Source organism: Lampris incognitus, chromosome 13 (assembly GCF_029633865.1).
Source record: "Lampris incognitus isolate fLamInc1 chromosome 13, fLamInc1.hap2, whole genome shotgun sequence".
In the NCBI taxonomy this organism is placed as follows: Eukaryota; Metazoa; Chordata; class Actinopteri; order Lampriformes; family Lampridae; genus Lampris; species Lampris incognitus.
Window position 1 is genome coordinate 8,442,806 of NC_079223.1, and position 13,157 is coordinate 8,455,962.

Below are 13,157 nucleotides of genomic sequence, written 5' to 3' on the forward strand. Positions count from 1 at the left end.
TTTCGTTTCAAATAGATCTCTAGGATTCAGATTGGTCAAACATATCGCCATCAGTAAGTTAAACATAAAGCAAAAAAAAACAAAACAGGATTGTACCTTTAAATTGTTGTAGTCCGCACAATATGCTTGCACAGGAAATAACAGTCTGTAATGTCTTGACGCATGCTCAATAATCCAGGTAAGGAAATCACAGACAGTTGAATCAGTTCATCCGGACATAACGTTTATTGGGAGAAACTTTCAGAAGAGAAACTTAGATGAGCGACAAAAGGTTTCTCCCAATAAACGTTGTGTCCAGATGAACTGATTCAACTTTTTGTGAACAGTCTGTAATCCTTCGGTACATTTTTGCTAGGGTGACTAATCTAGTGTTTTCCAACCCAGTCTTGAAGTAACAACCCTTGTCCTGCAGATTTAATTTTCAGCCTTGCACACGCAGGCCTGCTTGTACTTACTCAACAGGTGCACTCTATCTGTGCCTTGCTGGCATGCTGCATACATGGCAGCAAGGGCTGGCTGGGAAAACCATATAAATGGAACGCTGGTGTCAGATATTACCTCGAATCCCAATGATCGTCAAACAATGACAGGTAGTGTGGCACAAGCTGCGGTAACGCTATTGGTTGAGGATGAGTTGTCTCGATTCAACAACTTCTCCATTTGGATTCAGCCATGCCAAGCCATGTAAACAGATATACGTTTTATCAGCCTCCATTGTTTGCTGGTACACGTGGTACTTTGTTTACTTGCCGCACTAGCCATCGATTCAGGTAGGCACAGGTGGAACGTGTTGTTTCATGCGCTAAAATTAAATGGTGTGGAAACCATGCCCATCTGCCACAAAGCAGCACTGTGCTGGTCAGGTTTAAGAGCACGCTAGATCGCTCAGAATTTAATTAGATCAGATTTGGCACTCCTGAATTGGCTTGGTAAGTGCAAGCAGGCCTACTTATACGGGATTACAAAAAAAACCCAAACTAATCTTCAAGACGGGGCGGCCTACTTGAGGACTGGGTTGGGAAATACTGGACTAGCCAAATGCTCATTATCATTCAGCACTTTTTTGTGCGTCTCCCAACACATCTGCCATAAGATGTGAATGACTGAAGAAGATCTCCACCTAAATTGACTTTTAGGTTTGTTTTCTCAAGGGAAAAAAAGACATTTCTCTATATTTCCCCAAGATCTTATTCACTGTAGCTTGATATTTTTTGTGTTATAAATGTCACAAGATCAAAGAAATGCAATCCCATATAATTCAACAAATACCATTTTTAGAGATGTTGGGCAAAGGCATCAACGTTGTTGCATCGAACACCTACCTTACACAATTCTGTAATTCAAAAATAGCGCTCGTTTTGAACATGACTGTGCATATTTTTTGGTGAAATGTAATTCAGTTTTTGTGAATCTTGTTGAGAGTTCCTTTAATCCCGAGGAAATATGATTCGAAACACAATAACAATTTGAGTTCGATTCATTATTATGGATGTGCGCGTTTCCTTCTCTGCAGGTTCCACCCTTCTGATCAGCTTTTGGCGTACGGCCTCTGAGGAGAAACACCGACCTCTGTTGTAAAGGCTTTAACTTAAGTTGTGTCAACTACCCGTGGTCAAAAAGAGCGATGCGAGTAGATGCTGAGGAGGAACTACAAACACCAGCCTGCTTGGCACCACACTACACTAATCCACCATGGAAAGATAATTCCTCCCAAGTCGGGACACATTCCCTCTGGCCACAATGACCTCAACACAAGGGCGATGTCACAGCACTCCATCCATCCTGTTTAACCGTTACCAGCGAAGCCCCTATCTACCCAGTAACCTTACACCAGCCAGGGTCGTCACAGACAAGACACACATGGACAATTCCCCTGGAAATAAAAAACTAATCCCTCCACACACGTGCACAAGAAAGAAAAAAAAATCACAAGCGTTGCACTCGCCTTATTCGAGGTGGCACTGCTCTCTTCAAAATTATCAGGACAAAACAGGTGTAATGAGCTTGAAAATGTCAGCCCTCCTGTCATTAACCTTGTGCATTGATCCGGCGCTGACAGAAAGACTACTTATGGGCAGGAAGGGGGCGACCCATCTGAAAGATTAGAGAACAAGCCTTGTTATAAAGATTGCTGTAAACTGTCAGGCCGTGAATCTTTTGGGCTAGGTAACAATTTCCCGCTAGTTTTTTGTGCGTTTGTAACATCTGCCTTAGTTGACAGCTTGAGGTTAGAAGGGCCAAGCAATGCGTTACCTAATCCTGCAAACAGCCTCTCAAAGCGTTGGCCTAGTGTAAAGAATGCCTAATCACAAAGCTACTAGTCATTAGGTCTTAACTTTTTTGAAGTTGGCATAAGACAGAAGGTTGATTGACAGGCGTAAGCAAGCAAAGATCTGTATCCTCACCACTTTGGCTACTCGCACCCTGAGTAAATATCAGTGTATAAAGGCACGTGTGCCATATCTACACCCATGAAATAATCTTCTCGGTTCTGCTGGCAGCAGTGAGAGATCAGGGAAGGGAACGCAGTAATGAGTAGCAGCGCCGCTCTAACCCGCTTCCTCTTCAAAGGCAGAGGTGAGCCGCAGGCCGAGGGAACCCCCAACATCACAGATTCTCAGCATCTATCTAAAGACTTCCTGCCACAGCGAACACCAAAAACGGTACTTTCATTCATGACGGGATCGGATTCCAATTACAGGAAGCCTCGCTGCCGACAAGTGAGCGCCGCTCGACCAGTATTATCTCCACTCTTGTCAGCCTTATGATGATCTCATTCTTGCCGTCTTCTGACGCGTTTGTGTTTGCCTACTTGATCCGTTTTTGTTTTAATCGCGCAACTGTACTTCTTGGATTTTCAAGGGCGCCTGAAATGATCAATGGTCTTGGGTCTAATCCGGCAGAATTGATGTGCTGTATTGTTTTCGGTTTAATAAGGCTGAGCAATGAAGATAAGTGGGAGTACAGTGGGAACAATAGGCAGTGGCACCAAAGAATACAGCTATAGTACGAGGCTGATATGGCGACGCTGACACTGACTGCATTAACATGAACCTCCATCCATCTATCCATCCATCCATTATTCAAACCGCTCATCCTTACTCAGGGTTGCAGGGATGTGGGAGCCTATCCCAGCAGTCATTGGGCGGCAGGCGGGGAGACACCCTCGACAGGCCGCCAGTCCATCCCAGGGCCCACACACACACACACACACCTAGGGACAATGTAGTCCGGCTGATTCACCTGACCTACACGTCTTTGGACTGTGGGAGGAAACCGGAGCACCTGGAGGAAACCCACGCAGACACGGGGAGAACATGCAAACTCCACACAGAGGACGACCTGGAACGACCCCCAAGGTTGGACTACCCCGGGGTTCGAACCCAGGACCTTCTTGCTGTGAGGCGACCGCGCTAACCACTGCGCCACCGTGCCACCCTAACATGAACCTAATTATCTAAAATACTTTCGTTGAGTATGGGAGCTGTAGAAGGCTTGGTACATAGACAGGGTGAAGAAAGCCTGTGTTAAGATTACGTTTTTCGTGCAATTTTGCGTGTTGTGATCTGTCACTGAATATGCATCCTTCCATATATGCCTCAGATGGAGTTGGTTATTTCTGTCCAATCAGAAACTGCAATTATATGATCCCCATTGTATGGGAATGTTGCTCTTATTTAATACTCCCTCATTTTAACTAGTGTTGAGACTTGAGGTAAGAAGTCTTTTTGTAAATTGAGAATGTAACTGTAAAATAAATAAATAAATAAAAACACCTACTTCCTCTAATTGAGGGAAGACACAAATATTACATTTGTTTGTTTACATGACCCATGTTTTGCAGCATAATAGCAGTCTCCCAACAACCAAAATTTTCACAGAGGCCAGCGAACTTCAGTTTTGTTCTGGAGGTGAGGCACCGGTCCCTGCAGATACACACACGTGTCTACTGGTTAGACCTAAATCAAGATATGAACAACAGATAACCCAAACACCGACGGGATTTTGACACGGGTGACCTTGATTTAAAACAAATCCGCAAGGCAAAGGCAGCAGATGACCTTCAGCCGCTAGCGTCTGCCTCATCTGGCCCCTTGACAAAAGACACTTGCAGCCAAACATCGCAGTGATGAGAAGGGTAACCAAGCATCACTCCATCCATCATCATATTACGCACATTAGCCTAGTTTCATTTACTTCTCAGAGATGACTGCAGACACACGAGGGCACATAAAAACATGGAATGCAACCAATTAGTCGGTGCAAACAGCAAAGGTCAGCCAGTAATTTACCAATTCAAGGGTACTTATTATTCCTTTCAGTGCACTAATGAGGACTGTGTCCATTACACTCTCCTCTTTCACTCCACTGATGTTAAAAAGCCGACAAATAATCCGCGTTGCCATGCTGTCAGTGCAGCCTCTAAGTTTAACAGAAACAGGAGAATAATAAAATGTGCAGACCAAGAAGGAGAGACGGGGAAATATTTGCAGCAGCCATGTGTGCTCATTCACAACCCTTACCGCTTACCCAAGCAAATGCCGAATACTGGAAGCAAACCAATTCACCTATCGGGGCCATTCTTCTGCCCGAGGGGAACAAACAGGGGGCAAACAGCTGGTAAGCGTGAGAAACGGTGCCGGGCTCTGAGCAGGTGGTGCTGCGTGATGGGCCGGGAGGGTGCAGGGGAGCGAGGAAGAAAAATACACAGGGGAGACGGGACACGCACTGGCATATGGCTGGAGAAACAGCAGAGGCCAACAGGAAGAGGGAGCTGCTAGCTTTTCCCACCTAGCCGTGCCGGGAATGACAGCTGAAAAGAAAGCGCCTCGCGAGCCCAGTGTGACAAATAGCGGCGTGTTGAAAACCCTTGCCGGTTGTACATATCGCCTTTGAACAACTGGGGGTATGCCGGCGCAGCGGTTGCTTTACATCTTATTGCATAACAGTTCTAGCTGGAGTTTTGAACCAGGCTTTTATGTCGTCATCAAATGTAACTTTTCACGTCTAAAAACCTTGAACATGGCACAATAAGAACATTCGGCAACAACGTTTTACTTCTAAATGACCAATGCTGTTTGGTTTTTTTCCCACAACTGTTCTCAATTAGTCTCCGAAAGTGTGAGAGAGCGGTCTAGTCCTCAATGTTCATGAGCTGACCTTTAGTGACAAGTACACACAAGAGTCGACGGCTAGTGTGGGCGGGGCTTCAGATTTTGATGATTTGATCTGATTGGCTGTATGTTAATGAGTGTATCTGGCAGGGGAAAAAAAAGATTGGTTGAGAGCGGCTCAACTAAGGGGGGGGGGCTCTTTTTACAAACAATAGCACTGGTTTTGCTCTTAGATGATTGTTTAGAGAGAAGATGCACTTATGACCTCTGATGGCGAGCGGTTCTCCTGATTTCCTACGTGAAATACACTTATTGTAAGTCGCTTTGGATAAAAGCATCGGCTAAACGACTGTAACGTAATGTAACATAATTACGAGGGGAAAACTAGAAAGACGTTTTTCTTTTTTCTCAGTAAAAAGATAAAGTAAATAAATGCATAATAATTAAAGTAAATAAGTGATTATACAAAACAGTGGCATATCAATTTCAGTCTGAATTCAAGCTTAATGCAATCGAAGTGCTAAAGAACTGAACAGCTCTAAGAGGCAAAGTTCAACGAGGGAAACATGTCAGGAAAACGTCATGTCATGTGATATATAATAGGAAAACATACGTCATGTGATATATAACAGGAAAACGTCATGTCATGTGATATATAACAGGAAAACGTCATGTCATGTGATATATAATAGGAAAACATGTCATGTGATATATAATAGGAAAACATGTCATGTGATATATAGTAGGAAAACATGTCATGTGATATATAATAGGAAAACATACGTCATGTGATATATAATAGGAAAACATACGTCATGTGATATATAATAGGAAAACATGTCATGTGATATATAATAGGAAAACATATGTTGTGATATATAATAGGAAAAATATGTCATATGATATATAATTGGAAACATGTCATGTGATACATAATAGGAAAACATATGTAATGTGATATATAATAGGAAAAGGTGTGATGTGATATATATATATATATATTAGGAAAACATATGTCATGTGATATATATTAGGAAAACATGTGTCATGTGATATATATACTTATATATATGTATATAATAGGAAAACGTGTCATATGGTATATAATAGGAAAACATGTCATGTGATATATATATATAATAGGAAAACGTCTGTGATATATATATATATATATAATAGGAAAACGTGTCATATGATATATAATAGGAAAACATATGTCATGTGATATATATATATATACAAAATAGGAAAACGTGTCATATGATATATAATAGGAAAACATATGTCATGTGATATATATATATATATATATATATATATATATAATAGGAAAACATGTCATATGATATATAAGAGGGGGAAAAAATCTAAGTGTAGTGGTTGCATTTCATGTTCCCTAAAACCTTACCACTTAATGGCCGTCACACACTAAACCTCAGTTACAGTTTAGTAACAGGAACTGTACAACTATTCAAACTGAACAGATGCATTGACTTCCTTAAAGAACAGGCACCCAAATCAATCAGTGGCTCCTGCTGTGTCATCTTACAAATGAGACTGAACCGGCCGTGCCAATCTTACTGAGCCCAACACAGATGGCACTTCAGAGAGTACCGACATTGGTTCGCCCACATTAAGTCGGGCTTGTAAAAGCACTAATTAAGGGCTAGAGCTGGTTTGGTGATGCCACCAAGCGTTGCATTTCTTGGTCAACATGAAAAATCAAAAGTGTTAATAATAATATCGATACCCTTCACCGCGCTCGGGTTTAAAAACAACGTGAAATGACATTATTCTGCCATTTCTCAACGCCTTTCTCATCCAATAGCCTCAAAAGGGTAAATCTTGCTTCTCTGCACTACAGCCTCTTATCTGGTCCATTCAAAAACACCGTAAAAGAGCAGCATCGGAGAGCTGCTCATTATCCCGTCTCACGCCAACAATGGATGTCATGGTACGGCGAGATGGCTTCACTACATAGCAGCGGTATCCAATACCAACATAATTAGGGTCACACCCCGTTGCAAACTCCAAAGTGCACCGGGCACGTCACAGGCAGCGCGGTCACTCGGTGTGGGAATGGGCCTGTGATGAGTTGCTGCTGTAGCAGAGGGGACCGGCGTGCTTGCCTGGGATCGCAAAATTGGTTGCAACTGTATGGGCTGTAGCACCTCTATTTCCTGTCCATCTCTCTCCAGCCTGCGATCTAAAACTAACGAAAAGAAAAAAAAATATATATATCTACTGAACAGAAGTGGGCAGTCAGTGTGCTTGACTATACTGAGTACTTTAACTTCAAGAGGGTGCAGCTACCTAGGGGGATTTAACAGGGTTTAGGCTAAACTTGGCCCACACGCTGGAGATCACTTTTGAAAATGTATTTCAATGCAACGGGGTCCCCCCCCCCGCCTGCCGCCCGGCGACTGCTGGGATAGGCGCCCAGCATCCCCGCGACCCCGAGAGCAGGATAAGTGGTTTAGATAACGGATGGATGGAGAACAATGCGTAGCCCAAAAACTGTTAATTAGAGAAACAATTAGAGCTGCCGGAAAAGTCTGGACGCCAACACCGACCGTAGTATTTTCCTTTTTTTTCTTCTTCTTCTTCTTCTTCTTTGTCGAATGATCACACATATTCTGGGGAAGAGTAAGATTTTATGCGTCGTCCGCTTTTTGGAAAAACAACGAGTTCCTAACTGAATCCTAAAAATAAAAAGCTTTTCTGACTGAAAACGCCTCTATGCTAAAAAGGAAGCCAAAAACTTTGACAGCTTTTTGATCAATAGTGTTCTCAGTGGCGGGCCAAGGTGCCGTCTCAGTGTTGGGGACGTAGTCGTGTACAGCGGCATACAGAACAGCAGCAGGGACATGGTCCATAGTCCATAGAGTGGATAGAATATCCTGTCAACCAATCAATCATTTCCTGCAACTGCGCCTTGACTGACTGAATATCAGCCATACTTATCACCTCACTTCATTTAGCCTATGAAGCTACACCCCCGCTACCCCCACCCTTATGTCACCCGCCCCGAACACACCCACTGCAGAAAACACCCTGCAATTCAAACCCGCTAACCTCTATTTTTCACAAGCAGGGTAATCCTTTATCAAGGAAAAGACGAACAATGGCGTCCGCGTGGCGTGGCGGTCTATTCCGTTGCCTAGCAACACGGGGATCTCCGGTTCGAATCCCCGCGTTACCTCCGGCTTGGTCGGGCGTCCCTACAGACACAATTGGCCGTGTCTGCGGGTGGGAAGCCGGACGTGGGCGTGTGTCCTGGTCGTTGCGCTAGCGCCTCCTCTGGTCGGTCGGGGCGCCTGTTCAGGGGAGAGGGAGAACTGGGGGGGGGGAATAGCTTGATCCACCCATGCACTACGTCCCCCCGGCGAAACTCCTCACTGTCAGGGGAAAAGAAGCGGCGGGTGACTCCACATGTATGGGGGGGGGGGGAGGCCTGTGGTAGTCTGCAGCCCTCCCCGGATCAGCAGAGGGGGGTGGAGCAGCGACCGGGACGGCTCGGAAGAGTGGGGTGATTGGCCAAGTAAAATTGGGGGAGGGATCCAAAAAGGAAAAGATGAGCAGCGGTCTGTAGGGCTGGTCTGACCAGGGGATTACCCGGGAGCAGTGGTACCAAACCCTTGAGAGGAAGAGACCGGGTTCCCTTATCTGTGTGATAAACATAAAGACAAATCGAGACAGACCTCTTGAGACAAAAATCGATCACGAGCCCTATCACCGGACGGAAGAGAGAACGGCCACCGCTGTCAATCAACGGTAGGACCGTTGATCAGTGCAGGCCCGACTACACTAACGCTCACGTGACATACGCCCCAATGGAGGCATTCCCCTCATCAAGGTCTTGTCGTTGATATGACAACAAGCCTCCCCCCCCTCTCAAATCACACGTGGAAACGAGGATAGACTATGCAAAACTCACAGTATGCAGAGCAGGACAATGCATTTATATAACACCGCTGTCGTGATGTAAGACTCACTGGATCTCGTCAGGGACTTCGGTTCTGGTAATATCTTAAAACTTTTTCATTCGCTGCTGTCGAAGGCCGCAGTACAGCGAAGTGACAAAACTCCCTGAACTTATCCGACCGTTTTAGTGAAATGAACAGCCAACGTCTCTTCCTGCACGGCCATCACGTCTGCGTCACTAACGATCCTCTCGCCTCATCTTCCCGTGTATTAACGTCTCGTGAAAGCGCCCGCGATACACCGCCACGTCATCGACAGAGGCGCTCGGTCGAAAATATCGCGATGGTTCATTTTTGGTCATCGCCACCCCCGGCCCTCGCAGTACATAGCCTAACTTTTTTCTCTTTTGCTCATAAAGTTCAGGATTAAATTAGTCGTGCAGCCTCTCCGGACAGGCTTATAAATCTCCGAACCATCTTATCATCCCTCTTAGGGACAACAACCTCGCTCTTTCCCGGGCAAGCCGAAAGCCGCCCTCTTATCGCATTAATCCGGATAACTTCACTTTGGAGTCTCTGCGACGGCGGCGGGAATAAATTAGCGTACGCCCAACCCCGATTGGATTAAAAGCCGGCAGTGGGCCTCGACCCCCTGCCCCTCGCAGCAGCCATCAGCAGCCGCTCTGCCTTACTGAACGTGTCGGTCTACAGGCACATAAATAAACAAGGTAAACAAGCCGTAAAATCGGTCCGTGCGACGCGCCACTTGTTTCGACGTCGACCGTCAAATCCTCACGTCTGACGCGTGTGCACGCTTGCCCTCCTTTACAAGATCTGTTTACTCACAATGAAACCTACACATCACGCCACGCTCCAAGATGGGAGCGTCTGATTGGACAGCTGAGTCAACAGCGGTCCGGTGCAGACGGAGGGGTTGTGTCTATATAGTCTTACAACCTGCCCTGCAGCCGTACGGACTCGGGCCCCACTGTACATGCATTCAGCTGGGGAGGGGAGCGGCCATACGAGCCGGCCAACAGACGGTCTGTGTGTTGACAGAGCACACGTTGTGGAACGTGTCCGGTTAACCGGCTCTACAGACAATAAAGGCATGTACACATGTGCGGGGGGGCCATATTAGCCACGAAGTCCCGAAGGGGGTGGAATTTCCATACTGCAATGCAGGACTCAGATCCCCCCCCCCCGATTTTTTTGCCTGTCACAGAACCGCCAGAGCGCTGTCACATGCCGACAGGCTCATGTCAGGGAGCCGCTGCAGCCACACTTCACTGGGCAATGACACAATATGACAGACTAACACCCCCCACCCCCACCCCCCCAAAAAAAAGAAATAACGCTGCTTGAGCAGACTTAAGTGAAATGTATTAGGAGGCACCTCTGCTCTGCTCAAGCAGCCGCAGTCACCTTGCTAAATCACTTACAGTCTGAACAGGCCAACTTATTTTGGGATAGAGGAGAATATCACATCTGCAGGGGGAAGTGAATGTGTTCCAGTGAAACAGCAGGGGTTGGAGGAGACCCAGGCAAGTCCGCTCTAACAGCCACTTAACCTGCAGGACAACCTCAGAATCACCCCCCCCCCTCCCCCGTCGCACGGCGAGGCCGTGGACATTTCATTTTCTCCAAGCCCTGGACCGGAGTGTGATTAAGAGAGGAAAAAGGACAGAGGCAAGAGAGAGCCGGTTGGGTGGGGGCGGAGGGCTGTCATAAGGAAAGAATTCCAGAATCACAGCAACGCCGTTCCTTTCCACCGAGTAGTAGGCGCAGTCCCGAGCTGCCCTGAACTCCACTTCCTCATATTTCCCGGCCCCCCCCCCACCCGCCCTATTCTGCTCCATCCTGTCCCTCCACCTCCCTCAGCAGGCGGTTCCTGAAAAGGCTCTGAGGTTGGGTTTTTTTTTCTCCCTTTGCTGAGGGGGGACGATAGCTGGACTGTGGTGAACAGTGGAGCTTCACATGCACAAACCGACCTTCCTTGCTGGCGTGAAAGCGGCGACTTGTGCAGCCGAGCGTGGGCCGGCTCTTCATGGCAGCTTTCTTTTTTTGTTGTTGTTGCAGGAAACCCGTGAGCCAATTGTGAATGGGAAAACACCCGCAAGGGGGGGAGGAGGAGGAGGAGGAGGAAGAGGAGGAGGAGGGGGGGGGCGGCTGAAGATTTGACTGTGCAGTCTGACATCATCAAAAGTATGGGGTTCCATGTTCCCTGCTAAGCATGCCTGCGTGGAGCGTAGTCCCGCATGCACCCGAGTGTTCCGGTCTGGAGGCACGCGCAGAGACGCGCGACTATACGGCACGCGCTCCTCAACCACACGGGAGTTCTGCTGCACCGCCACACACACACGCACACTGCGGCTCACACACACACGCACGCGCGCACGCGCGCGCACCACACGCTGTAGGGGAGCAGTAGGTAAAGCAGAGAAAGAGCCATTTATCAACTAAATAAAAATACGCCTGGCACCGCCACGTAACATGAACAAGACAACTGTGCACCAGCTATATATATCTACAAGACATGATCCCTCCGCGGCCGCGGCCAAACCCGCGCCAACAGCCACTGCAGCTGTCGCCGCTCTTCCGGGGCAAATCCTGACATAGTTCTAACATGTGGAGGCAATGAACGCGGCCGAGACGGTCCCGCGCCAGACCGACCCAAAAGCAGCGCCCCCTATTTAAAGAAAAAATAAATGCACCGGCGAGGGAACACGGCCGGAGAAGTTGAAGGGTTCCCGGTAAGGGATCGTACGGTTTTTCGGCCATGTCTGGAGCTTGGAGAGGTGTCTGGGGCGCCGGGCCGGGCTGGGCCGGGCCGGGCCGGGTCGGGTCGGGCCGGGCCGGGTAGGTAGGGTAAGAGCCAGCCGGGATGTGGCGGGGCTTCCAGCAGACCGCTCCTAGAAAACTGCATTGCCGCTGACCAAAAAAAAAAAAAAGACTCGCACACGGACCGCCCGAACCGGCTTATGTCCTCACACGCATACACACGCATACACACGCACACACACGCATACACACGCACTCACACACTACCTGAATGACTACCCCCCCGCATCCCAACGAGGTGCACTATAAGGAATCGCAATAAAACCCACGCATCCGATATCTTCAGGCTAGTTAGCTTTACTTCCTTAGCCAGCCCGTATTCTCCACCACCACCACCACCTCCTCCACCACCACCGACGCCGCCGGGGAGCCGTCCTGCCCCAGCTCCTAGCGCCCCAAAGGTGTGCAGCCGGAGCTCCTGCGGACTTACCGGTCTTATGTGCTGATGGCGTCGCTGTGAAGACGCGACAAGCGCGGGGAGGCTGCCCGCCGCCGCTCCGCCGCTCCGGGACAAGAGAAGTACAGATCTGCACACTTTGGCAGCCATCTCCGTAGTGAAAGCTCTCGCTGAGGAGGCGAACGCTGTGTGGGCAGACCAAGACGAGACCGAAGCACAAGAGGGTGGATGGTGGGCGGGTTGCGGGGCTGGACGATGGCTTCATACACATGCCCAGTGTTGCACCAGTACTCAGTGTGGAGCTTGCTCGAGTCCTATAATATGCACATTTTGAAGCCAAATACTCGGACGCGGTTGTGAAGCGAGTGTCACTGTTTTGCCGTGAGGCTGCGAGGGTCCATGGTTCTGACACAGCAGAGGGCTAATGTGGAGAGAAGGCGGGAGGGGGGAGGGGGGGCTGCTTATAAGATAAACCAGCAAAATAATACATTAGCGTCTCACTTGGGTGCACTGTGCTGCAAACATGGCATGGGAGTAATTCGGGTTGGCCTAATCCTGGGGAGTCTCGAAAGTTTGCACTTTTCCCAGACCAATCTAGCTGAGCGTATCCAAGCAAATTGACCGTAAAGTTAGAAAGGGCTATTAAATCTCGTCAGTATATGAACGCTTCGTGTGAATAATGCATAGACTCGTATGGCGCTTGGCAGCAGTGTTGTGGCCAGTGCAATATGTGTGTATGTATGTAGACTACCACCTATTGAGGTGTTTTTGTGCATGGATTGCGCAATCTTATTCAGATATAGAGCTTAACCTCTGGCCCCGTATTGCTAGCCTGCACTGCATAGTTATTTGGCACACTTGCACAGTGCCAGCTTTCACATC

The 13,157-nt window shown here is 47.8% G+C and overlaps 1 protein-coding gene across 2 annotated transcripts in view; it reads right to left on the bottom strand.

Moving 5' to 3' along the window:
- Positions 1–12,444, bottom strand: part of mcu (mitochondrial calcium uniporter) — a 103,709-nt gene extending 91,265 nt beyond the window's left edge. For both annotated transcript variants that reach the window (XM_056291774.1, XM_056291773.1), the window contains exon 1: positions 12,309–12,444. In XM_056291774.1, coding sequence (XP_056147749.1) covers positions 12,309–12,425 — 117 coding nt within the window. In that variant the 5' untranslated portion in view covers positions 12,426–12,444. The remainder of the gene's footprint in view (positions 1–12,308) is intronic.
- Between the last annotated feature and the right edge of the window lie 713 nt (positions 12,445–13,157).